The sequence below is a fragment of the Ranitomeya variabilis genome, chromosome 2 (assembly GCF_051348905.1).
Source record: "Ranitomeya variabilis isolate aRanVar5 chromosome 2, aRanVar5.hap1, whole genome shotgun sequence".
Lineage (NCBI taxonomy): Eukaryota > Metazoa > Chordata > Amphibia > Anura > Dendrobatidae > Ranitomeya > Ranitomeya variabilis.
In genome coordinates this window covers 194,464,385-194,491,795 of record NC_135233.1, presented here as the reverse complement: position 1 = coordinate 194,491,795, position 27,411 = coordinate 194,464,385, and the positions used below count along the sequence as shown (strand labels likewise).

Below are 27,411 nucleotides of genomic sequence, written 5' to 3'. Positions count from 1 at the left end.
AGGATAGGGCACTAGTCACATTCTCCAACCATTAGGGACCTGTGTGAGGTGACGGCCCTACCCATGATCCTTCCTGTTGCCCCATTCACCCTTCTCCGGGAAGGTCCGCAGCTCCTCAGCTCGGAGACCAATCCTCGCTTCCTGGTTGGCGCAGTCCCACATCCTCCTGTCACACAAGGTACTGAACCAATCACCTCCGATGTAGACACAGCCCTGCTTGTTGTAGCCTCATGATATTGCTCCTGTACAATAAAGTTTATTAATGGAAAGAAAACAAGTCCCTCTATTGGCTGGCTGTAAGCCCCGCCCTGGTTTCTAAGTAACAGCACTGGAGATGCCGGTGGAAGCGGCCGGATGTTTAAATTCAAACCGCGGCGCTGAGGAGACAGAGCCGTGCAGACAGGTGAGTGGGATCCCCGGAGCCGGGCCGTGCCTCCATCACACGAGGTCCCAGATACCACGCTGTTGAGGTTTTGTTACTCTGTTACCTCCCGAGCTGATGACAGAAGCCTCGCTCACAGTGCGGCCGCTCGTGGCGACCTCCGCTGGCCGTAGCCGTTACTGCAGCAGCGAGGCTTCTGTCCTAAAGAGCCGCAGCAGTACCGCACCTCATACGCGCTCATTCACACCCAGAGCAGAAAACGCGGCTGTCAGCGCCACCTACTGACGGTACAGTGATAGGTGAGGCTTCCCATGTGATAACAATACTAGAGTTGGGGAAGGCTAATGTCTGCACTCTGCTCTAGAGGCGTCATCCCCAGCAGCCCGGGGCTGTGTGAGCCCGCACCTACCGGTCATAGGGAGGCTGAAGGGAGTGGGGTGGGTGCAGAGCTGCGGCCTCCTCTCTGCAGTGAGTGTGTGGCGCTGAATGGCTTTGCTCAACATCAAATTCTTGTGTTGTTTGCTGTGGCCGGCTGTGTGCTGAGGTGAGCTGTGCTGAGGTGAGCTGTGCTGAGGTGAGCTGTGCTAGGGTGAGCTGTGCTGGGGTGAGCTGTGCTGGGGCTGGTGCCAGTTCTGTGTGCTGGGGCTGGTGCCGGTTCTGTGTGCTGGGGCTGGTGGCGATCCTGTGTGCTGGTGGCGATCCTGTGTGCTGGTGGCGGTCCTGTGTGCTGGTGGCGGTCCTGTGTGCTGGTGGCGGTCCTGTGTGCTGGTGGCGGTCCTGTGTGCTGGTGGCGGTCCTGTGTCCTGTGTGCTGGTGGCGGTCCTGTGTCCTGTGTGCTGGTGGCGGTTCTGTGTGCTGGTGGCGGTTCTGTGCTGGTGACGGCTGTGTGCTGGGGCTGGTGCCGGCTGTGGATGTACCGTAGATGTTGGGGATGGTTACAGACGAGGCGTCCTGGCGCTGAGGCAGGGAGTGAGTAATGTTATGTGCCGCTGGTTACGTTCGTACCGTTCTCCACCACATCTATAAGTGAGGCGGGGCAGATTTACTGATGTAAATGTAGTAAGGAGTCTCCAGTTCTCGTCCACGCTCTGTGGAACGTTAGCCGTGCAGCAATAGCGCTGTGAGCGGCTCCTACACCCGCAGGCTGCTGATCCTGGTACATGGTGGTGTATGGGGGGTTTCTCCAGGAGTGGGCTGTGATGCTCAGTGACTGCCGGCTGCACCTATCATTACTGGTGGATGTAATAGATTTGCTGAGGGGCTTCTGAATGAAATCAGTGCCTGTATTAGATTCATGCTGCAGATTTTCTGGTGCGTGTATCCTGAGACGTCACCTCATAAATTGGTAAAAGAGAAATCTACTAAACAATTGGCGCTCCGCAGATTTCCTAATCCGCAGCACAGTCAGTTTGTGCATGGAAAATGTCCACAGTTTTAAAATCCTGCTGATTTAGCTGCATGTGATTGAACATGAAATATCTGCATCGGTATGCGCCGTGTGCATGCCCCATTAACAGGTAACTGCAGCTGCATCCCCCTCCTCCTGGTCTTATTTAGTGCATTCCAATAGATGGAACTTGGCAGCGTGGAAAGATCCTGTAAAATATAGCTATTAATAAATCCTTTACAATCGCGAGGAGAATCTCGGACTAAACACCAATAGATGCTAATAGAACCCTAACTGTGGCATCACTCTTATCACACGGGTTCTACAGGGTGACGTGCCAATTAGTAATATTGGTTTAGGTTTTTCCTAATCCAGACGTGAAGACGTAGTCATCCATGGAGCCACATGGGAAACCTGCAATAGGTAGATGGGCTGTCTGACTCTGTCATGCCCCTTGTATTGTCTCCCGCCCTAACAAGTGTCATACTGATGATATAAGTCCTATAGAGAGTGTGTGTGGGCAGAGTGCTGGCCTCGCGCAGCGTGTGTGTGGGCCGAATCGGCCTTAAAATGCCTACAATTTTAAGACAGGTGGTGCAGCAAATCTTCTTGCTCATCCCTGGTAGATATTCTACAAGTGTTTTTATGACCCTGCTGAATTGTCTCGTTTGCAGCGCTGATTGTGTCCCCACATTTTACATCATCATGAGAAACCCGCACAGCTCTCGAAACCGCAGGAAGTCTAAACAGCCGCAGAAGAGGCCTGCAGCTTCTCCTCCATCCCCTCAAAGTGCAAGGCCGTCAACTTCTCGATCTCCTCAAAGCAGGAGGCCTGCAACTTCTCGATCTCCCCAGAGTAAAAAGCGTCCATCCTCCCGTAAATCACCCGAATATGAAGGGCCCTCAACTTCTAAATTATCTCCAGGTAAAACAAAATTGCATCTTTATTATTAAAGGGGTATTCCCATCTCCAAGATCCTATCCCAATATGTAGTAGGTGTAATAATAGATGGGTGGGTGGACCCCTGGATGTTTGGGTTCGGCCGAACAACTAAAGTAAAAAAAAAAAAAAAAAGTTAGGGTTCCCGAACCTGTACCCGGACATGTGCATGACAGTGCAGCAAGTACTGCTTCTGATCAGCGTTAGTAAACTCATTAACGCCAATCAGAGAGACTCGGTTCCCACGCTGCCAAATGACAGCGTGAGCCCACAGCTGTAATCAGAGGTAAAAAAGTTTACCTCCGGTCACTGGCGTCAGCTGATGGGACTACTGATCCCATCATCCTGCTGCCACTAATAAGATTGAGAGCAGGAGCCTGCTGATTGGAGTATTCATCAGCCGGTGCCTGCACTCTAAATAAATTAAAAGAAATTAAAAAAAATTAGCATGGGTTCCCCTGGATTTTTGATAACCAGCCAGGCAAAACTGACAGCTGGGGATGCAACCATCATCTGTCAGCATTAGCAAGGTTGGTTATCAAGAATATAGGGGTTTCCACCCTTTTTTTTTTTTTTTTTTAAATTATTGAAACTTAAACGTGTGGGGTTCCGCTCATTTTTAACAACCAGCCAAGCTGAAGCAGACACCTGTGGGCTGGTGTTCCCAGGCTGGTAAGGAGCCATGGATATTTGCTCCCCAGCCTAAAAATAGCAGCCTGCAGCTGCCCAGAAATGGCACATCTATTAGATGCTCCAATTCTGGGGCTTTGCCCGACTATTCCCACTTTCCCTGTAGCGGTGGCAAGTGTGGTTCATTTTTGTGGGGTTAATGTCACCTTTGTATTGTCTGATGACATCAAGCCTACGGATTTAGTAATGGAGAAGCGTCTATAAGACACCTATCCATTACTAATCCTATAGTTATATGGTAAATAAACACACAACCAGAATAAAGTCCTTTTATTTGAAATAAAACAAAACACAGTTTTCCATTTTTTATTTAAAAATAACAAACACCGTTATACTCACCTAACGCCTAATTCCATTGAAGCCCTCGTCTCCTGTAATAAAACAAAATAGAAAACAACAATATCCCTCACCTGTTCAACGTTCTGTCCCACGCCATAATCCATGTCTGGGGGTTGTTAATTTTCAATCTGGACGGAGCCAAGATGCGACCGTCCAAGCTGAGAACCACTGGTGACTGAGGGGCTGTGAGCGCAGCGTCAGTGACTGGCGGTGACCTCATAGAGTTCAGGGGCCCGGTTGGGAACACAGCATCAGTGACCTGCGGTAACCTCTGAAGTCACCACTAGTCACTGAGGCTGTGCTCGCAGCAGCTCATTCACCAGTGGTTCTCAGCCTGGACGGTTGCATCTTGGCACCGTCCAGGTTGAAAACTAGCAACCACCAGGCATGGATTGCGGCGTGGGAAGAGATCATCAGACAGGCAAGGGATATTATTTTTTATTTTTGTTTTATTACAGGAGAACGAGGGATTCGGTGGAATGGGCGTTAGGTGAGTATAAGGCTGGAGTCACACACAATGTATAAAAAAAATCTGTCCGATTTTTGTCTGCTGAGAATCGCGCAAATGTTCTCCGTATGGTGATCCGTATCTCATCCATGTGAAATGCCAGGATGCGTTTTTTTCTCAAAGTACCCGTGTGTCAACAGTATCTCATCCGTATGGTGAGATTTTCTCACACACTTGCAAAATGAGCAAATAGTGGCTGAGCCTTTCCTGTCACCTGCCCAATGCCTGAGAATTTCTCGCAAGTCACACTGATGGTCCGTGTGCTTGGCTATTTATTTATTTTTATTTTTTTTCTCACACCCATAGACTTGCATTAGCGTTTCTCAGCTGAGATACGCGGACAATCGCAGCATGCTGCCATTTCACTCGCATGTGTAATACGGACGAGAAAAAAACGGATGATGGGAGCTGCCCCATAGATTAACATTGGTCCGAGCTTTTTTTTTTTATCGCATAGCACTCGTCCGTATTACAGACTAGTGTAACTCCGGCCTAACTGTTTGTTATTTTTAAATAAAAAAGGAAAACTGTTTTGTTTTTATTTCAAATAAAATACTTTCTACTTGCTGTTTTTATTTACAATATAACTATAGGATTAGCAATAAACAGATGTCTTAGGGTATGTGCACACGAAGCAGATTTAGTGCAGAACTGCAGCAGATTTTTCTGCTGCAGAAAGCTGCAGAACTGCACTGTGATTTACAGTACAATGTAAATCAATGTGAAAAAAAAAAAGCTGTGCACATGGTGCAGAAAAATCTGCGCAGAAACGCTGCAGATTTCAAAGAAGTGCACATCGCTTCTTTTGTGCAGTTCTGCAGCGTTTCTGCGCAGATTTTTCTGCACAGATGTTTTTTTTTCACATTGATTTACATTGTACTGCACAGAAACTGCATAGAAACTGCATCAAATCTGCAGATGCAGATTTAGTGCAGAAAATTCTGCACCACATTTCCTACTTGTGCACATAGCCTTACAGATGCCTCTCCATTACTATGCCATGAGTTTGATGTCACCAGACAATACACAGGTGACATCAACCCCACAAATATGAACCCCCACTTGTCACCGCTACAGGGCAAGTGGGAAGAGCCGGGCAAAGGGCATTTAATAGACGTGCCTTTTCTGGGGCGGCTGCGGGCTGCTGTTTTTAGGCTGGGGTAAGCGGGCAATATCGATGGCCTTTTGCCAGCCTGAGAATGCCAGCCTCAGTTGTCTGCTTTAGGTTGGCTGGTTGTCAAAAATGGGTGGGGGGGGGAACCCACACTGTTTTTTCCTTTTTAATTAATTTAAATAATTAAAAAATACGGCTTGGGGACCCCTCTGTTCTTGATAACCAGGCTTGCTAACGCTGACAGCTGAGGGTTGCAGCCCTCAGCTGTCAGTGTTTTGCCTGTCTGGTTATCAAAAATACAGGTGAACCCACGCCATGTTTTTTTTTTTTTTTAATTATTTATTTATAGCACCGGCTGATGAATATTCCCATCAGCTGCCTCCTGCTCTCGCTGTTATAGCGGCAGCAGATGTAGGCTGATGGGAGCAGTTGCCCCATCAGCTGACACCTGTGTTCAGAGGTAAACTTCATACCTCCGATCACAGCTGAGGGCTCATGCTGTCATTTGTCAGTGGGAACCGCGGCTTTCTGACCGGCGGTGATAATTTTCCCTCCGATCAGAAGCGGTGTTTGCCGAGGGCGACTAACACCCGGAGTTCGGGAGCCGAACTCGAACAGTAAGGCTGTGTGCACACGTTCCGGATTAAAACGCTTAAAAAACGCATACATATGCATCCCATCATTTATAATGGTTTCAGCAATTTTTGTGCACATGTTGCGTATTTTTCCGCAAAAAAAACGCATGCGGAAAAATACGCAGCATGTTCATTAATTTTGCGGATTTTAAGCGGATTTCCCACTATATTATTGCATTGGGAGCCTCCGGGAAAAAACGCAAAAAATACGCGATAAAAACGCGTGCAGATTTCCTGCGGAAAACCTCCAGGATTTTTTTCAGGAAATTTCTGCATATTTTCCAGACGTGTGCACACAGCCTCACACTGATTCGCCTTGTCTTTTTTTCTCTTCGCCACGACAGCACCCACTTGAGAGAGGGGATCCGCCCCTAGGAACAGGAAACCCTATGGAGAGATAAAAGGGGCGGTCCCCCTCGCTCCCACAGTTGGTTTCCTGTTCCTACGGGAAACGCTTGGAGAGAAGAGGATACCCAGCCTGGATGCCGCTTGCGCAGTTTACCTTTATGGGACAGCAAGGGCTCCAGAAGCTGGAAGCAGCGTCGGGGGTCCTATGGCAGCTTCCCCCCCTCTGCTGGCAGGTACCGTGAGGCCGGATCCGGGGAGTCGCCTGGCTCACGAAGATCTACCCAGCGGACCTGCGGGGACCGTATCGCTGGGGTAAGGAGATCCTGCGGCGCCATCTCTGATGGTGCGCAGGCAGCGTGGGTCCGGTGTACTATCCCCCGGAAGCAGTATCGCAACTTCCGGGGTGATTCAGGAGGAGGACGGCGTCTGCGCTGATGCTGGTGGGTGCGCAGGCGCATACAGCATGGCCGCGACCCGGATGTAGCGGTTACTTCCGGGTGCGGCAGGAAGAAGATGGCGGCCCCCATTAGAAAAGGACGCCGGCACTGATCCTCCGGCGTCCATCATGGCATCTCCCCAGGACCCGGCGATGGCTTCATCCGAAGTCACCGCTATTACGCCTGGTAGCCGGACAAGCAGCAGTCGCAGATCTTCGTCTTCTAAAAGCGCCAGAGATAAGAAATCAGGCCGGTCGGTCCCTCCATCTGTGCCTCCGTCTCCTCCTCATCAGCCGGTATTGTAACAACAAACTTCACTGGGTGAGTGTGTGTGTACCCTCTTGGGCTGATTATACTCCCCCTCTTTGTCTATATTCCTTAGGCAAAAAGAACAGGGAAAACCAAACACAAGCAATGTGCTTTATGTTCTCAGCCGCTCCCGGATAGTTATTTAAAGAAGCTGTGCCAGTCTTGCATCGAATCCACCTTACGTGAGGAGTATTCAGTAAGGTCGGAAGATATAAGGAGTATGATTCGAGAAGAATTACAGGCCTTCCGAAGCTCGGAAAAATTTCCCGAGGGTAGGAAAAAATATAATTCCCCCAGGTCTAAACAGTCTTCTGATATTGAAGATAAAGATTCGGATGGTTCCCCAAGGATCATTTCCTCAGATGATGAGCGGGATACATGCTTTCCCACAGACCGTATCGACAATTTAGTTAAATCAGTTTGTAACATCATGGGCATTGAGGATACGAAAATCCCTAAAACACCACAGGACGTGATGTTTGCAGGCCTGTCAGAAAGGAAAAAACCTTCTTTCCCTGTAATTCCAGCAATAAAAAATTTAGTAAAAAAGGAGTGGGAAAGCCAGGGACAAAGAGGATTGCCGTCTTCGTCAAAAAGACGCTATCCCTTTAATGACGAAGATTTCTCTATATGGTTAAAAGCCCCGAAGGTAGATGCAGCAGTTGCTTCTACTTCTAGGAAATCCTTACTACCTGTTGAAGATTCCGGCTCTTTGCAAGACCCGCTGGACCGGAAAGCTGATACCCTCTTAAAAAGAGCATGGGAATCCTGTACAGGAGCTTTCAGGCCGGCTATATCGGCCACATGCACTGCCAGGTCTATGTTAGTCTGGTTGAATGATTTAGAAGAAGGATTAAAAAGTGGCCTTTCCCGGGATAAACTGATCTCTTCCATACCATTAATCAGAGGAGCTACAGCCTTTTTAGCGGATTCCTCAGCTGATTCCATACGGCTAGCTGCCAAATCGACAGGTCTGTCTAACGCGGCTCGTCGAGCCTTATGGCTAAAGGGGTGGAAAGGAGATCCCCAAACGAAGTCTAAATTATGTGGTCTTCCATGCCAGGGTGAGTACCTCTTTGGTACCAAGTTAGACGAAATACTAACTAAAGCGGGTGAGAGGAAGAAGGAGTTTCCCAATAATACTTATCTTCCATCCTGTAGGAGAGCGTTCCGAAAGCCCATGTTTAATAGAAGAAAGGACTATAAAAACCAAGACCGCTGGGCTAATAAAGACTTTAAACAGAAAGGAGCCTTTTTCGGAAAACGTCCATTCAAACCTGAGGATAAACCCCGTTAGGACAGATCTACCCGTTGGTGGTAGGTTGTCTTTCTTCTCTTCACAATGGCTGACAATGACTTCCAATCCATGGGCAACCAGCCTTATATCTACGGGTCTAAAATTAAAATTTGCCCGAATCCCTCCGGACTCATTCTTATTGACTTCCTTAAGGTCTCAGTCACAACAAGAGGCCTTAGAACAGGAAATAATAAATCTCCTGTCCAAAGGGGTACTAGTGGAAGTCCCTTTTCATCAAAAAGGAAGGGGTTTTTATTCCCCTTTATTTTTGATTCCGAAACCAGACGGATCGTTCAGAACAAATTAACCTGAAAAGACTAAACGTCTTCTTAGAAAACCAAACCTTTAAAATGGAGTCTATACGATCAACTATAAAGCTTCTGTTTCCCCATTGCTTTATGGCAGTACTTGACCTTAAAGATGCGTATTACCATCTACCAATCTTCATCGAACATCAGCAATATCTACGGGTGGCAGTTATGATGGAAGGTCAAATAAGGCATTATCAATATACAGGTCCTTCTCAAAAAATTAGCATATAGTGTTAAATTTCATTATTTACCATAATGTAATGATTACAATTAAACTTTCATATATTATAGATTCATTATCCACCAACTGAAATTTGTCAGGTCTTTTATTGTTTTAATACTGATGATTTTGGCATACAACTCCTGATAACCCAAAAAACCTGTCTCAATAAATTAGCATATCAAGAAAAGGTCCTCTAAACGACCTATTACCCTAATCTTCTGAATCAACTAATTAACTCTAAACACATGCAAAAGATACCTGAGGCTTTTAAAAACTCCCTGCCTGGTTCATTACTCAAAACCCCCATCATGGGTAAGACTAGCGACCTGACAGATGTCAAGAAGGCCATCATTGACACCCTCAAGCAAGAGGGTAAGACCCAGAAAGAAATTTCTCAACAAATAGGCTGTTCCCAGAGTGCTGTATCAAGGCACCTCAATGGTAAGTCTGTTGGAAGGAAACAATGTGGCAGAAAACGCTGTACAACGAGAAGAGGTGACCGGACCCTGAGGAAGATTGTGGAGAAGGACCGATTCCAGACCTTGGGGAACCTGAGGAAGCAGTGGACTGAGTCTGGTGTGGAAACATCCAGAGCCACCGTGCACAGGCGTGTGCAGGAAATGGGCTACAGGTGCCGCATTCCCCAGGTAAAGCCACTTTTGAACCATAAACAGCGGCAGAAGCGCCTGACCTGGGCTACAGAGAAGCAGCACTGGACTGTTGCTAAGTGGTCCCAAGTACTTTTTTCTGATGAAAGCAAATTTTGCATGTCATTCGGAAATCAAGGTGCCAGAGTCTGGAGGAAGACTGGGGAGAAGGAAATGCCAAAATGCCTGAAGTCCAGTGTCAAGTACCCACAGTCAGTGATGGTGTGGGGTGCCATGTCAGCTGCTGGTGTTGGTCCACTGTGTTTCATCAAGGGCAGGGTCAATGCAGCTAGCTATCAGGAGATTTTGGAGCACTTCATGCTTCCATCGGCTGAAATGCTTTATGGAGATGAAGATTTCATTTTTAAGCACAACCTGGCACCTGCTCACAGTGCCAAAACCACTGGTAAATGGTTTACTGACCATGGTATTACTGTGCTCAATTGGCCTGCCAACTCTCCTGACCTGAACCCCATAGAGAATCTGTGGTATATTGTGAAGAGAAAGTTGAGAGACGCAAGACCCAACACTCTGGATGAGCTTAAGGCCGCTATTGAAGCATCCTGGGCCTCCATAACATCTCAGCAGTGTCACAGGCTGATTGCCTCCATGCCACGCCGCATTGAAGCAGTCATTTCTGCCAAAGGATTCCCGACCAAGTATTGAGTGCATAACTGAACATTATTATTTGATGGTTTTTTTGTTTGTTATTAAAAAACACTTTTATTTGATTGGCCGGGTGAAATATGCTAATTTATTGAGACAGGTTTTTTGGGTTATCAGGAGTTGTATGCCAAAATCATCAGTATTAAAACAATAAAAGACCTGACAAATTTCAGTTGGTGGATAATGAATCTATAATATATGAAAGTTTAATTGTAATCATTACATTATGGTAAATAATGAAATTTAACACTATATGCTAATTTTTTGAGAAGGACCTGTACAGCAATGCCCTTTGGACTTTCGATAGCTCCGAGAGTCTTCACAAAATTAATGTCAGAAGTAATGTCATATTTGAGATTAAAAGACACACTTGTAATACCATATTTAGATGACCTTTTGATAGTGGGCAACTCCCTTTCCCAATGCCATCAACGTGTACTTGATACAATTTCGTCCCTGCAGGAATTGGGGTGGTTAGTAAACTGGGAAAAATCCAAATTGTCCCCCACAACTCGACAAACATTCCTAGGGCTTATTCTAGATTCTACAAATCAAAGGTGCTTTCTTCCCGACTCTAAACAATTAGCAATTATAGACAAGGTACAATCGGTGATTAATAACCCCCTAATTTCCCTAAGAGAAGGGATGTTCCTTCTTGGTTCTTTCACATCGTGTATCCCGGCTGTCCCATGGGCCCAATTCCATAGTAGAAAATTACAGTATAAAATTCTACAAGAAGAAGAGAGATTACAAGGCCAATTAAATAGTCGGTTATCTTTACCAACAGACGTGTTAAATTCTCTTACCTGGTGGTTAGATCAGAGTCATTTTACCAGTGGGGTTCCCTGGGTGGTTAAACCTTCAAAAACAATCTTTACCGATGCCAGCCCTAGTGGTTGGGGAGCACACTTAGGAGATCAAATAGTTCAAGGTCTGTGGTCTCTTAGAGAATCAAACGATTCTTCTAATAAAAAAGAACTGAAGGCTATCTATCATGCCATATGTAAATTTCTTCCGCAGTTACACGGAACGCATACAAGAATCTTTTCAGACAACATGACAGCGGTGGCATACATAAACCACCAGGGGGGAACAAGATCAGAAGCTCTCATGTCTATAGCCGGCGACATTCTATCCATAGCAGAGGAGCACCTCCTATCCTTATCAGCACTGCATGTAAGAGGAGTCGACAATCCAAAAGCGGATTTCCTCAGCCGCCACACTCTCCGCCAAGGAGAGTGGGTTCTCAGCCGTCGTATCTTTTTAATGATAGTCAAAAAATGGGGCACCCCCGAGATAGACCTTTTTGCGACGAGACACAACAGACAACTCAAAAGGTTCGCTTCATTGTTCCGATCCGACAATCCAGATATCTTCAATGCTCTGCAAGTCCCATGGCCATTCCAGAAAGCATATGCCTTTCCCCCATTAATACTTCTTCCAACTGTGATCAGGAAGATAAGGGAGGACAGAGCAAACGTGATCTTAATAGCTCCGTTTTGGCCCAAGAGGCCATGGTTTTCCTGGCTGAGAGCCATGTTGATCTCAGACCCGTGGATCCTTCCGGAGGATCAGGATCTTCTCTTCCAAGGCCCCTTCAACCACCCTCATGTGAAGGGTCTACGGTTGACAGCCTGGAATTTGAGAGGCAGCTGCTAAAGATGAGAGGGTTTTCTAACAAAGTAATTGACACTCTGCTATTAAGTAGGAAAAGATCCACCACATCTATTTATGTGAGAGTGTGGAAAAAAATTTTAAACCTGTACCCGACAGCACTATCAAACGAAATTCATATTCCTATGATTCTAGAATTTCTTCAAAAAGGGTGCGATTTGGGTCTGGCAGTCAGTACCTTAAAAGTACACATTTTTGCGCTTGGTGCTTTATATGCTCATGATATTGCAAGTAACAAGTGGGTAGCCAGGTTTATCGCAGCTTGCCAAAGGTCAGAGACAGTTCAAATTCCCCATGTACCACCTTGGGATGTCAATTTAGTTCTCGAAGCTCTGACAGACCACCCCTTTGAGCCACTACATTCAGCTCACATAAAACACGTCTCCATCAAGACAGCTCTTCTTGTCGCGTTGGTATCGGCTAGAAGAGTGAGTGACATACAGGCATTGTCGATAGATCCACCGTTTATGTCTATATTTCCAGATGGAATTGTCCTAAAAACGGACCCTGCCTACTTACCCAAAGTATGCACTAAATTTCATAGATCACAAGAAATTTTCCTTCCCTCCTTCTATGATAACCCTACGAATCAGGAAGAACAAAAATACCACACATTAGATGTGAGGAGAGCCATAATAGCCTATTTAGATAGAACTAGCGCCTGGAGGAAGAGCAGGGCTCTCTTTATTTCCTTCCAGGGCCATAAAAAAGGAGATGGAATCACGAAGGGTACTTTATCTCGGTGGATTCGGGATGCAATATGTCTGGCCTATTCATCCAAAGGGGAGAACCCGCCTGAGACCGTAAAAGCACATTCCACTCGGGCGATAGCATCATCCTGGGCCGAGCGAGCGGAAGTTCCTATAGAACTAATATGTAAGGCCGCAACCTGGGCTTCTCCTACTACCTTCTATAATCACTATAGATTGGATTTATCTACTTCATCTGACCTGTCCTTTGGTAGATCAGTTCTTAACACTGTGATCCCTCCCAGATGACTATCTCTGAAAGTCTCTCAAGTGGTTGCTGTCGTGGCGAAGAGAAAACACCGGATTACTCACCGGTAATGCTCTTTTATAGAGCCACGACAGCACCCCTTTACTTCCCACCCTAATAAGTTATTTTTATATAGGAGCACGATTAAGGGTGTTTTGGTTCTTGTAGTTAGCCATACTTAAGTTAACTAATGATAAATGATGAAATCAAATTGCCTACTAAATCTGGTGGGCGGTTCCTCGCAATCTCTGTAACCCAACTGTGGGAGCGAGGGGGACCGCCCCTTTTATCCCTCCATATGGTTTCCTGTTCCTAGGGGCGGATCCCCTCTCTCAAGTGGGTGCTGTCGTGGCTCTATAAAAGAGCATTACCGGTGAGTAATCCGGTGTTTTGTTTTTTTTTTCCCTCATGTGCAGGAATTGCAGGACCTTATGTATCCATGGTTAAGACCACTGATATAGTGAGTTAGCTAGTTGCTAGTGGTCGTTAACATGGATCCTAAGGGCCTGCACATGAGAAAGGAGACAAAGCAAATCAGAAAAAACACTAAATTTCTAATTGGAGGTATTTGTTAATATTTAAAAGGTAGAAATATGTACACATATATTACAACTACTACATATTGGGGTAGGATCTTGGAGATGGGAATATCTCTTTAAATCCTTGTGACAGTGCAGGCAGATGTAAACATTTTTGTTGTCACTAGGGGGAGCATGTTGTATGTAAGATGACTGTGCTCCTGTGTGAATTTATATACAATGATCTCCCCCTAGTGGTCATTGCAGGAAGCTTCATATAAACTGTGATGAATGTCTTCTGGATAAACTAGGAAAGGGAAAAAAGGCCACAAAACGGAAAAGACCCTACCGGCCTGGAAAACGAGCGCTGATGGAAATAAGAAAGTACCAGATGTCTACGGAGCTGCTGTTACGGAGAGCTCCATTTGCCAGGCTGGTGAGTGGAGTTGGTCTCTGCGGCTGCTCTTCTGGTTTTAGTGATCAGTAAGAACCGTCTTGTTTCCTGTCATTCCTGTAGGTGAGAGAAGTCTGCATGGAGTACTCCCGTGGCGTGCCGTACGCCTGGCAGAGCACAGCAATAATGGCGCTACAGGAGGTTCGTATCCTATCCCAATGCTTGGACATAAGTAATGGGTGCTCAGAGACGGCTCCTTAGCGGAGTGCACTCCACAGACTGATGGCTTCATTTATTGCTTGCAATGCATGGGGGCGTGCAGTCTCGTGCACCCATCGGCCCCATACTCTGATTTGTTGACATGACACCTGTACGGCCTGCTGTAAATTCCCATGACTGCCATCATAGTACTGTACTATGAAGCCTAGACATAACAGCAGCGCTCACTGCTTCATAGAAGACAGGCAACTTTCCTACACTAATATTGTGGTATTGCAGTAAAAAGAACAAGCAATCACAGGCTCAAGCCCTCCTCTAAGGGAACATAAGTGAAGGGGAAAATGTAAAATATAAAAATTGGAATTCTGAAAAAACAAGTGTATATTTAGTATCTTTGTGTCCTGTCTGTAAAAGCTCGTTCTCGAAAAATAAGGAATTATTTAAACTATGTGATAAACACCTTTAGGGATCTTTCACACATCCTGATATTTCTGGTACTGGAAAAAACAATACCGGAGAGTATTAGGATTAGTGTATGTCTGTGGCAACCATGTGCCGCATCAGTATCACACACAGCGGTGCCAGGGAAGCAGCGGTACTGTTCGCGCTGTTCTCCGATGCCGGATGCTGAAGACAGAATGTTGATAGCTGTATTCAACTGATAACAGTGAGAGCAAGCGGTGGCTGATTGGACTACTACTTCAATGAGCCTACACCTGCTGCCACAAATAAGTGAGAGCAGGAGCTGATGGGGGTATCCATCAGCTGCTGCCTGCACTATAAATAAATACATTAAAAAAAAAAACAGCATGGGTTCCCATATATATATTTTTGACAACCAGCCAGGCAAAACTGACAACTGTGGGCTGCAACCCTCAGCTCTTAACTTCAGCAAGGCTGGTTATCAAGAATAGAGGGGTCCCCATGCTGTTTTTTTTTTTTTTTTTTACTTATTTATTTAAATAAAAATAAAAAATGCATGAGTTCCCCAAACCACCCTCCATTTTTGACAACCAGCCCTGCCAAAGCTGGGGGCTGGTATTCTCAGTCTGGTAAAGGGCCATGAATATTGGCCCCCTCCAGCCTAAAAATAGCAGCCCGCACCAGCTATTAGATGCTCCAATTCTGGCGCTTTGCCCGGCTCTTCCCACTTACCCTGTATCAGTGGCATGTGGTAATATTTGTGGGGTTGATGTCACCTTTTGTATTGTCAGGTGACATCAAGCCCACGGATTAGTAATGGAGAAGCGTCTATAAGACGCCTATCTATTACTAATCCTAAAATTACTTTCTACTGGCTGTGTCTTTATTTACAATGTATTTTATTTGAAATAAAACAAAACACTGTCGTTCTGTCCCACTCTGTAATCCATATCTGGGTCATTCCATGTCAAGTGAACCAATGATTTTTACCACTATATTTTTAATTCTTTTGAGATTTTGTTATTTGGTAATAGTGTGTCAGAGAATGCAAAATGTGAAGAAAAAAAAATTCTAGATATTTTTTTTTATTGATTTTCAAAGTTCGGAAAAAGTGCGAATTTCGGTGTTGCCTGCCTTTACATTTCTCCCCATAACTCAGGCTAGAAAAGAGATAGAGAAACAAAATAAACACCATTCTACTCAGAACTGTACAGGCTTTCACAAGATATGTCACAAGAGTATCTTTAATAATATTTTACCTATGCGAACGCAAGCGCAAAACTTTAAAACGCATTTCCGAAAAAAACGTTTAATTAAAAAATTTAAAAAACTGCACATGTGCCTGTTATGCTCCTAGCCACATCTGTACCAAAATACAAGCTGGGATCGTGATGGGATCATATTTTAAAAAATAAAACTATTACAGTGTCAGTTCAAAAATCTTGATTTCAGGTCTGTTCAGCCTGTGGTGTAGAAGAGTGGGGTCTATATTTACCAAATAATCCATGATTGTTAGATATTCCTGTATTATTTTATTATGTTAGAGCTTAGAAGCAGGAGAGGACAGAGGAGAAGCTTTGTTAGGGCTGAGAATGACCAGGGGTACACAGTGAATGCAGAGCAGATGACCGGCCGGCAGCTCGGGCCTCCAGAGGCCGTATTCACACCAAATCTTATCACCCAGGCAACTCCTCAAATGTAGTGAGAAAAATACTCTTAACATCCAGTTCATGTATTGTACAAACCAGGACTACGGGGAGGAGGAGGAGAGTTTGTTATAACATCAGTTACAGGAAGCAGAACCCATCACAGGGACTCGGCAATACCGGACTGTCATCCCATGTAGTGGAAATAAAGACAGTGACGTCCATGACGTGGTAGAAGGCGGCACAAGATCGGCAATGGATGACACAACTGGCTATGTGACCTGTGAATATGATCGGCGCTGGCGGCTACTGGACTCTCCAAAGATTGTGAAAATGAAGACGTAGAAAGGACTTTTCTGCACCTTCTGGTCCAGCGCCGTCCTTTGTGTATCCAAGAAAATCAGACATTGTAAAAGTGAACAAAAATCAGATATAACTCAGGTGGAGCCGAGCACCATGACAGGCCATCCATACTCTGACACAGAAGGAAACGGCCATTGCTAGTGAGCGCTGATGGACAAGATGACATTTCACCCACTAGAAGGGACACATTGATGATAAAAGCCCAGTGTAAAAACCTACTATTAATTGTTTGATTAGTTCATATTTTATAGTACGAGGATTTAACTGCTGGACTATTCTTCTTAAACACTTCAGAAATGACATGTTTAGTGATATAGTAGAAAAAAAATGTTCCATGTATAAATAGGTGGTAAAAAATATTGGTTCTTTTAATATTGTTTTTTTAGGATCAGACTGTATTTAGAAAATCACACTTGAGGATGTGATCACGTTTTTTCTTTTGGCTTGTTCAATGAATTCAGGTTGAAAATGCTGAGCAAGTTGTTATGATGATTAAGATGTATTTATTCTGGCACTTTGGTATTTGTTTTTTGTGTTTTCTTTATTGTTACATATAAATGTTGAATGCAATAAGTTGTAATTTGAAAAGAAAAAGGGAAGAAACTCACACAAACATAAAATCACATGATTCAAGGCTTAAAAAAAAATACAAATTTGATAGGTCCCAAGTTGAATCCCTGTACAAATATAAACAAGGACACAAGTAACACACATGCATGTTTTCACAATTTTAAAACATACGTTTTTTTCAGAATTGCGCATCAAAATGTTTAATTTGATTTCACCAAAACAAAATATGAAGAAACAGTCTTGTGACATAGCAAATGAAAGCTGGTACCGTTCTGAGAAAAATGATGCCTCTCCCACCTCTATATCTTAATTCTAGCCCGAGATATGATAAAAAATGTAAAGCCATACCAGGCCAAAATCTGTGCTTTTTTAAAACTTTAAAAATCTGTAAAAAATTAACTGATGAAGAAAAAAATTCTAAACTTTTAATTTGTAATTAACTAAAGTTGTACTTCATAAAAACAAAAAATAAAAAAAATCTAAAGACGTCAGGTAAAAAAAATATTCATATTTGGATCACTTGATATGGAATGACCCATCTGGAAGATGAATGGTTTTCAACCTGGACGGTGCTAAGATGCGACCATCCAGGCTGAGAACCACTGGTGAATGAGCTGCTGCGAGCGTAGCCTTAGTGACTAGCGGTAACGTCATCGAGGTTCCCGCCAGTCATTGAGGCTGCGTTCCCAGCCAGGACCCTGAGCTACAGAGACCTCAGCACCGTGAGAAAAAGTTTTTGATGAGGTCACCGCAGTTCAGGGGCCCGGCTGGGAACGCAACATCGATGAAGTCACCGAACCCATGCTATTTTATTTATTTATAGTGCAGTCAGCAGCTGATGAATACTCCCATCAGGCACTGCCTGCTCTCGTTATTAGCGGCAGCAGGTGTAGGCTGATGGGATTAGTAGTCCCTTCATCTGCTGCCTATTCTCAGTTGAATATAACTGTCAACATTCTCCCCTGCTCGTGCTGATTGCCGCAGAGCAGGGGAGAATGATGAGAGCCGTCTTCAGCACCTGGTGCCGGGGAACAGCACTTACTGTACTGCTGCTTCTCATGCGCCAGGATATGTCACCCTGACACGCGTGTGTCATCAGTGTGCATGTTTGCGGGACGTTTTGCAGCCTGTGCTGCTGTTAAACCGACATATCAGCGTATTTTGCCCACGGACACACGGTCCGTGGAAACACACAGACATGTGCACAGACCCATTCACTTTAATGTGTCTACCTGTGTAAGTCTCCAGTACATGTGAAAACTGTCCACAACGACACACTGATTTGATGCGGATTTGTGTGCGTTTTTGTATGCTAAATAAAGATTTATTATTTAACAAACAAAAAAATTGTGACGTAATTTCCCTGTCCAACCTCTTCTTTTACATACTCCATTGAAGAATAATGTTTACACACAGAAAGATAGATAGGTAGATGGAAGATAGATAGATAATGCCTAGCCCGATGTTTAGTAATAAGCATAATAAAATGGTGCATAAAGAGTTAAATAAAGACACACAAAAAATCTGCTTAAGACCGGGGTCACACTTGCGAGAAACTCGCCAAAAAAAAAAAATGGCATGGGGGTCCCCCTATAATTAATTAGCAGAAAAGGCTATGCAGACAGCTGCAGGCTATTAATAGCCTAGGAAGGGACCATGGCTATTGGCCCCCTCCGGTTACAAACACCAGCTCTCAGCCGCTCCAGAAATGGTGCATCTCTAAGTTGCACCAATTCCGGCACTTAGCCTCTCTCTTCCCTCTTGCCCTGTAGCGGTGGCAAGTGGGGTAATATTTGTGGGGTTGCTGTCACCCTTGTATCGTCAGGTGACATCAAGCCCACAGCTTAGTAATGGAGAAGCATCAATAAGACACCTATCCATTACTAATCCTATAGTTGTTAAATAAAGACACAGCCAGAATAAAGTATTTTAATGAAGTAAAACACCACAGTTTCCCATCTTAATTATACAGCTAATCCATGCGACTCCCTCGATCACCTGCAAAAAAAATAAAATAATAAATAAACACAAATACTCCCTTTTCCGATGTAGTCCATTTAATAACGAGTGTCCCACGACGATCTCCCGTGTAGAGCTGTCATATCAGGAGATGTCACTGTTCTACAGGGCCTCTCGCAATGCACTGACAGGAGACAATGGCTCCTGCAGTGCATCACTGAAGAGGTCACCAGAGTTCGTGCTCTCACTTTTCTCACACAGCATTGCCGGTGACAGCATGAACTCAGGTGACCTCTGTCCCTGCGGTGGAGGGATACAGTGTGGAGGATACCTCCTGTCAGTGCAACACCGGAGGCCCTGTAGAACAGTGACATTTCGTGATGTGACAGCTCTACATGGGATATCGTCGTGGGACACTCGTTAAATGGATTAGACAGACACGCACATCTTCTCCACACACAGTCTCTGCCCACACACATATTCTCCATCCACATACTCTTCCTCCTGCTTTTCTGCAGCGTTTTTCACACGCACATCCACAGCAAACCTTTTTACACCTATGGTTTGCAGTGGATTTGACTGACTCAATGGGTGCAGATCCGCAAAAAGAACTGACATGCTGCGGCAAGTAAAACGCTGCAAATCTGCATGGATTTTTCTGCAGCATGTGCACACACCAATGCTGTAATTCCCATTGATTAACATTGGTTGTGCACTACACTGCGGATTTGGTGCAATCCTTTGCATCCCAAAAAAACGCTGCAGATCCGCAACAATATCCGCAACGTGTGCACATAGCCTTAAGGCTGGCCTGTGACATCCACGTTTTTTTTTCAGGCCCTCTGTGTATTTCAGTTTGACATCTCTCCCTTAAAGCTAAAAAAAGCAAAACTCCAGAATTGCTTTTTTATTTTTCTGTCCCTGTGAGTAACCTGTGTGGCTTTACACATGCGCCCGTGGCTGCAGAGTCTCTGGACTTATCTCCCATTGAGCAAATCTCAGCATCCTTGTTTGGTGATTACACAGGAGCTGCCAGCGGAGGATCTTGATGTTTTGCCCAAGTGCATTCAGCGGCAGAACCTTCCTCAGATGCCCATTAATAACCTCAGTGATAGCAGCTAGGCTGTAAGTGTCAGGATTTTTGCCTGTGTTACTCATACCCGATGCTGAATAAATGAAGATGTTTCCATATTTTATATCATTAATATGCTTATTCATCATGTGTTGCAGTTGCAATTTTGAGTAGTGTATATCTGCTGTATTTATTGTACTCACTTATATGGCACTATAAACGTACACATCCAAACACAGAGAACACACAAACTCTTTGTAGATGTCATCTTTGGTGGGATTTGAACCCAGGACCCCAACACTGCAAAGCTCCAGTGCTGACCACTGAGCCACTATCATAGCAGCTAATCTCAACCCACTAGCTCAGCAGAAACTGAGAATTAGGATGTAGTCAGACAGCTGCATTACTCACCAGAGGATCGCAGCGGTCTGGCCGGCTGCATAGTAATACATCACACTGTGACGCTGGGGTCAGGAGAGCCGCCGGCCTGACCGACCATTGTGATGTGATCCTCCGGCGAGTGATGCCGCTGTCTGACTGCACCCCTCAAGGGGGAAACAGGTGAAAATGCCAGATACCAGTTCTACAATCCCCTGAAATAGTGTTACCCCTGGTGTACACACATACGGCGGGCACGCTTTAATGCTCACACGTTTTCCTGTATCCGCAGTCAGCTGAGGCCTTCCTCGTCCGGCTTCTCGAGGACTCCTATCTGTGCAGTCTCCACGCCAAGAGGGTCACTCTCTACGCAAAGGACATACAGCTTGCACGGAAAATCCGCGGCATCCAGGATGGGCTGGGATAGCGTCATATTACAGGCATCCTTTCCAAAGTTCTTACGCTTCGCAATGAAAAGTCCCCAAGAATAAAAATACAGACGTTTAAAAGGAAGCCAGCTGTAGCGCCCCCTTGTGGCATTAGTTCAGTGCTGGCATGTTTCCATTTACTATAAGAATGTCATTTAAGACCAAAGGTTTTGCTGGTAACTATGAGGAATTGTACCAGTGAGGTTGTTGTAAAGGCCCCAAACACATGAGACTCGCGTCAGTGCAGGGCGGCACGTTCTATTCATGAAATTATTTTGTATCATTTTAATGTGTGACTTCCATTTTATTCACAGTTCTGTTTTGTATATTGATAATTAAAATAAAAATGTCTGTGTTTTATTTCTCACACATGGCTGTGATCATTGACTCGCGCTTAGCTGCACTGTTCATTGGAGCAGAAGGTAGTCAGACACCTATATACTGTTGTATGAAGCATTCAGGCTTCTGCTCCTTCCATCCCTTATGCTTCATAGTATATTTCTGCTTCTTCAGATTGTTCTTCAAAGAAGGCTGCTCCTGGGCTGCACAGGCGAGACTCCTGCTGTCCTCTTCAGGGAAGGCTGCTCCTGGCCTGCACAGGCGAGACTCCTGCTGTCCTCTTCAGGGAAGGCTGCTCCTGGCCTGCACAGGCGAGACTCCTGCCGTCCTCTTCAGGGAAGGCTGCTCCTGGGCTGCACAGGCGAGACTCCTGCTGTCCTCTTCAGGGAAGGCTGCTCCTGGCCTGCACAGACGAGACTCCTGCTGTCCTCTTCAGGGAAGGCTGCTCCTGGCCTGCACAGGCGAGACTCCTGCCGTCCTCTTCAGGGAAGGCTGCTCCTGGCCTGCACAGGCGAGACTCCTGCCGTCCTCTTCAGGGAAGGCTGCTCCTGGGCTGCACAGGCGAGACTCCTGCTGTCCTCTTCAGGGAAGGCTGCTCCTGGCCTGCACAGGCGAGACTCCTGCTGTCCTCTTCAGGGAAGGCTGCTCCTGGCCTGCACAGGCGAGACTCCTGCTGTCCTCTTCAGGGAAGGCTGCTCCTGGCCTGCACAGGCGAGACTCCTGCCGTCCTCTTCAGGGAAGGCTGCTCCTGGGCTGCACAGGCGAGACTCCTGCTGTCCTCTTCAGGGAAGGCTGCTCCTGGCCTGCACAGGCGAGACTCCTGCTGTCCTCTTCAGGGAAGGCTGCTCCTGGCCTGCACAGGCGAGACTCCTGCTGTCCTCTTCAGGGAAGGCTGCTCCTGGCCTGCACAGGCGAGACTCCTGCTGTCCTCTTCAGGGAAGGCTGCTCCTGGCCTGCACAGGCGAGACTCCTGCCGTCCTCTTCAGGGAAGGCTGCTCCTGGCCTGCACAGGCGAGACTCCTGCCGTCCTCTTCAGGGAAGGCTGCTCCTGGCCTGCACAGGCGAGACTCCTGCCGTCCTCTTCAGGGAAGGCTGCTCCTGACCTGCACAAGCGAGACTCCTGCCGTCCTCTTCAGGGAAGGCTGCTCCTGACCTGCACAAGCAAGATCCTGCCGGCCTCTTCAGGCAAGGCCGCTCCCGGCCTGCACAGTGGACCCCTGATGGCCTCTTTAAGGAAGGCTTCTCTTGGCCTGCACAAGCAAGATCCTGTCAGCCTCTTCAGGTGAGGCCACTCCCGGCCTGCACAGCGGACCCCTGCTGGCCTCTTCAGGGAAGGCTGCACCTGGCCTGCACAAGCCAGACCCTGCCGGCCTCTTCAGGCGAGGCTGCTCCTGGCCTGCACAGCGGACCCCTGACGGCCTCTTTAAGGAAGGCTTCTCTTGGCCTGCACAAGCAAGATCCTGCCAGCCTCTTCAGATGAGGCCACTCCCGGCCTGCACAGCGGACCCCTGCTGGCCTCTTCAGGGAAGGCTGCACCTGGCCTGCACAAGCCAGACCCTGCCGGCCTCTTCAGGCGAGGCTGCTCCTGGCCTGCACAGCGGACCCCTGTCGGCCTCTTTAGGGAAGGCTGCTCCTTGCCTGCACAAGCAAGATCCTGCTAGCCTCTTCAGGCGAGGCCACTCCCGGCCTGCACAGCGGACCCCTGCTGGCCTCTTCAGGGAAGGCTGCACCTGGCCTGCACAAGCCAGACCCTGCCGGCCTCTTCAGGCGAGGCGGCTTCCTGCCTGCACAGCGGACCCCTGCTGGCCTCTTAAGGCGAGGCCAATCCCGGCCTGCACAGGTGGACCCCTGCTGGCCTCTCTTGGCCTGCAAAAGCGAGACCCTGCCGGCCTCTTCAGGCGAGACCCCTGCTGCCCCCTCAAAAAAGTGTCCCTGAGTAGTTTCTGCTTGAAATACCTCCTTATTTTCTGCTGCCTCAAAAGTCTCCATGTGAACATGGTCTTAAAGGCAGTTAACCACTTGGAATACTTCACTAAGCGACCACTAGACTTTTCAGGTCCTTAGCAGCTTTACATGACTGCTTTGTATAATGTGAAGAAAAATATTGTAGAAATTAATTAGTCTGACATGTGCTTTATGCAAATTGTCAGTTATGTGGGCTGGGCCACCACTGTGAATAGTCATGTATCCCAGGCTGTAATTCTACCCACATTGTAAACATGCAAAGAACAGAGTAATAAATCCACCAAATGATAAAAGGAATCAATTCACTTTATTATTAACAATAAATATAAGACGGCACTTACAAAAATAGTAATAACATTAATATCATGACAGTATAGCAGCTGGGTTCAAGCTAATAATTAAGTAGTGTACCCGTAAAGTGACAGTGCAATAGTAAAGTCCATAAGGCCCGAGTAGTCATAGCAGCAGAGACATAGTAGATCCCCCAAGTGAGGTATTTATATGTATATCCCTGACTGAGATGCCACCAGGTCATATCTCCATATTACTCTTACCCGTGACTGCCTGCGGTGTCGCCGACGCGCGTTTCGCAAGGGCTGCTGCTAGTGCTGTTGGTGGTTTGGGTACTCGGGCTTAGAGCCACTACCTATAAAATGTGTTCTGTTCCTGAGATTTTGTATTATCTAATTATACCCACGTTATTGACAATGATTTCAGCAGATTGGCTGTATAAATCATGTGTGCAGTGATGTGGATGGGTTCTGTTTCCAGACCTCCAGGGTGTGTGCAGTGTTGTGGATGGGTTCTGTTTCCAGACCTCCAGGGTGTGTGCAGTGATGTGGGATGGGTTCTGTTTCCAGGGCCTGGGCAGTGATGTGGATGGGTTCTGTTTCCACATCTCCAGGGCAAGGGCAGTGATGTGAATGGGTTCTGGTTCCAGACCTCCAGGGCGTGTGCACTGATGTGGATGGGTTCTGTTTCCAGGACTCCAGGGTGTGTGCACTGATGTGGATGGGTTCTGTTTCCAGGACTCCAGGGCGTGTGCACTGATGTGGATGGGTTCTGTTTCCAGGCTTCCAGGGCGTGTGCAGTGATGTGGATGGGTTCTGTTTCCAGACCTCCAGGGCGTGTGCAGTGATGTGGATGGGTTCTGTTTCCAGACCTCCAGGGCGTGTGCAGTGATGTGGATGGGTTCTGTTTCCAGACCTCCAGGGCGTGTGCACTGATGTGGATGGATTGTTTCCAGATCTCCAGGGCATGTGCACTGATGTAGATGGGCTCAGTTTCCAGGCTTCCAGGGCGTGTGCAGTGATGTGGATGGGTTCTGTTTCCAGACCTCCAGGGCGTGTGCAGTGATGTGGATGGGTTCTGTTTCCAGACCTCCAGGGCGTGTGCACTGATGTGGATGGATTGTTTCCAGAGCTCCAGGGCGTGTGCACTGATGTGGATGGGTTCTGTTTCCAGGACTCCAGGGTGTGTGCACTGATGTGGATGGGTTCTGTTTTCAGGCCTCCAGGGTGTGTGCACTGATGTGGATGGGTTCTGTTTCCAGGCCTTCAGGGCCGGTGCGAGCAAGGCGACCTACAAATCTGGATCAGTTGCACCAGTTTTGTCAGGAGCAATGGATTCAAATTCCGACCAACTATTGTGAGAAGCTTGTGGAAGGAAATCCAAAACGATTGAGCCAAGTCATTCAGTGTAAGGGCACTGGTACCAAATACTAATTGGAAATGGATGGAAACTTTTGACTTAGCGGTAAGTAATAAAAATACCTTAAAACATTCGCTCATTATTCTGCCATTTGGCAAATATTAATAATTATGGTAATCCTAACTGGCCTAAAACAGGAAAGGTTTATTCTGATTTCATGTCAGATAGTGAGGAAAAACCTGCAGATGTGTCTTTATATATAGTGGATGGAAACTTCTAGTTTGAACTGTACTTCCCGACAGCCAAGAGATCCAAAGAACCAGAGACTCTCTACAGGACATCATGGCTTCATCAGAAGGGACACACATTTGTCATTCTACAGTATGCCAGTTTAGGGGACCACTGCCCCCACTGGAAGAATACAGATCTGCTCCATTGACCACTGCGAATCCATGCATATATTTGGCGTAGTCAGCATTTGGACCCACTGGTCGCCTGAACCCCATGGATACGTTTGTGGGTGCCAGGAATGCAACCCGCCGATTGCCTTGTTTCATGGAGATGTTTGGAGAAGCCAGGTTGTCATCTTCCTAAGCTTGTTGTTACCTCGGTGTGTTTGCCACAGGTGGGATAGTCGGCCCTGGATGCTCTGAAATAACAGCTGCTCTTATTCCGGCGAGACAGTGGAAGAGTGAGACCGTAATTTTTCACCATTTTGGGCATTTTGCTGGGACTATTTTTGTGTTATTGGTCTGTTTTGCGGTTCAATAAAGTATTGTACTGCTGTCCCCCCCATGTCTCCACAGCCTGGATGATTCAGCATGGATTTCCTTCTGGAAATTTTCTGGACATAAATTGATTTGCTGCGCAGACTTTATATGCCAGGCTATGTCAATTCTTTGTGCAGATTTTATTGCAGTCTTCTCTCTTTCTCTCTTGCATTGCATAGGGTGAAACTCACAACAAAGCCTGCAACTAGCACGTGCGGATTTTGATGGAAGAGCAAAACAGAAATTCCACATTGAATCTGCACCATGCACATTGAAATTCTAGAGCTGATGTCAGGCTGACTGTTTCTGACAGATGTGTGAGTCGCCCAGCCAGGCCAGTGGGGTACTCTGTACCGGGTCCGGTCTGCAGGGTGGATGTCACAGTGGCTGCGACCCGGTCCGTGGCACTGGGACTCAATGTTAAAGGGAACTGTCTTTATAGGGGAAAATGTTCAAAGGCTGTTGTGACGCCACCTGTGGTATTCGGTCAGTAGTTGGACCGACGCTGCATTAAAGGAGTCCCCTGGGGGATGTTGCGGCAGCACAGATGTTACACTTCCCACAGGTGAAGCGGGGTCCAATGGTGTAGGGCGTGGGTGGTATAGCCGGTAAATAAATGGAGTAGACAAGCTATAAGTCTTTACCTGGTTTACTATGGGTGACAGGCCACAGTCCAGGGCACAGGCAGCAGGTGAATTAGGAGTCCAGGCAGTCCAGAGACAAGTGGAATCCCCTTGGCAGGTCAGGTAGAAGCCTTCCTTCCACTCTGCGCTAGCTGTAACTGAGGTCCCTGCTGCCACTAAGTGTTCCCAGCAAAGTCTTAATTTGTTCCCCTGTCCTGGGACAGGTACCTGTATGGTAGGCAGCTTGAGTCGTGCTTACTGGCATCTTTTCACGGAGACTCCAGGCTCCAAGGTGCTGCTGTACCACAGGTGAATATGGGCAAAGTCCATGTAATCCTATGCCCTCCAGTTCTGCTCTGTGTCTTAGGCTATGTGCACACTTTGCGGGGTCCTCTGCGGGTTCTCCCACAGCGGATTTGATAAACCTGCAGGGCAAAACCGCTGCGGTTATCCCTGCAGATTTATCACGGTTTGTTTTGCGGTTTCCGCTGCGGGTTTACTCCTATACTATTGATGCTGCATATGCAGCAATATGCAGCATCAATAGTAATGTTAAAAATAATAAAAAATGGTTATACTCACCCCCCTCTGACGTCCCGATCTCCTTGGCGCTGCACGCGGCGGTCCGGTTCCAAAGATGCTGTGCGAGAAGGACCTTCGTGACGTCACGGTCATGTGACCGCGACGTCATCGCAGGCCCTGCTCGCACAGCAACCCTGAGACCGGACGGCTGCGTGCAGCCCTGAGAGGTGAGTATATCATTATTTTTTATTTTAATTTTTTTTTTTACACAAATATGGTTCCCAGGGTCTGGAGGAGAGGAGACTCTCCTCCACCTCGGGTACCATCTGCACATTATCCGCTTACTTCCCGCATCGTGGGCATAGCCCCATGCGGGAAGTAAGCGGATCAATGCATTCCTATGTGTGCAGAATCTCAGCGATTCTGCACAAAAGAAGTGACATGCTGCGGAATGTAAACCGCTGTGTTTCTGCGCGGTTTTTCCCGCAGCATGTGCACAGCGGATTGCGGTTTCCATAGGGTTTACATGTAACTGTAAACGCAATGGAAACTGCTGCGGACCCGCAGCTGCAGAAACGCTGCGGTTCAGCGGTAAAAACCGCTATGTGTGCACATAGCCTTAGTACTCCACAAAAGCCTCGGGCTCCCGGTACCCGGATTCTGCGCACT

At 46.7% G+C, this 27,411-nt stretch overlaps 2 protein-coding genes across 8 annotated transcripts in view; one reads left to right on the top strand and one right to left on the bottom strand.

The window, feature by feature from the left end:
* Nucleotides 1-27,411, bottom strand: part of LOC143804859 (magnesium transporter NIPA2-like) — a 112,833-nt gene that overhangs the window by 60,520 nt on the left and 24,902 nt on the right. The window contains exon 1 of one of the 7 annotated variants that reach the window (XM_077283375.1): nt 792-813. The exons of 1 other annotated variant lie outside the window; for it this stretch is intronic. In XM_077283375.1, coding sequence (XP_077139490.1) covers nt 792-798 — 7 coding nt within the window. In that variant the 5' untranslated portion in view covers nt 799-813. Of the gene's footprint in view, nt 1-61; nt 384-791; nt 814-27,411 lie in introns of those variants that run through there. 5 more of the 7 variants (XM_077283376.1, XM_077283380.1, XM_077283377.1 and 2 more) reach the window with 5 other exon arrangements.
* On the top strand, nt 89-21,240 carry LOC143804861 (histone H3-like centromeric protein A). Its single transcript, XM_077283381.1, has 5 exons — nt 89-178; nt 2,444-2,694; nt 13,733-13,857; nt 13,939-14,016; nt 20,738-21,240. The coding sequence occupies exons 2-5, from the start codon at nt 2,475-2,477 to the stop codon at nt 20,870-20,872; spliced, it is 558 nt and encodes a 185-aa protein (XP_077139496.1). The 5' UTR covers nt 89-178; nt 2,444-2,474; the 3' UTR covers nt 20,873-21,240.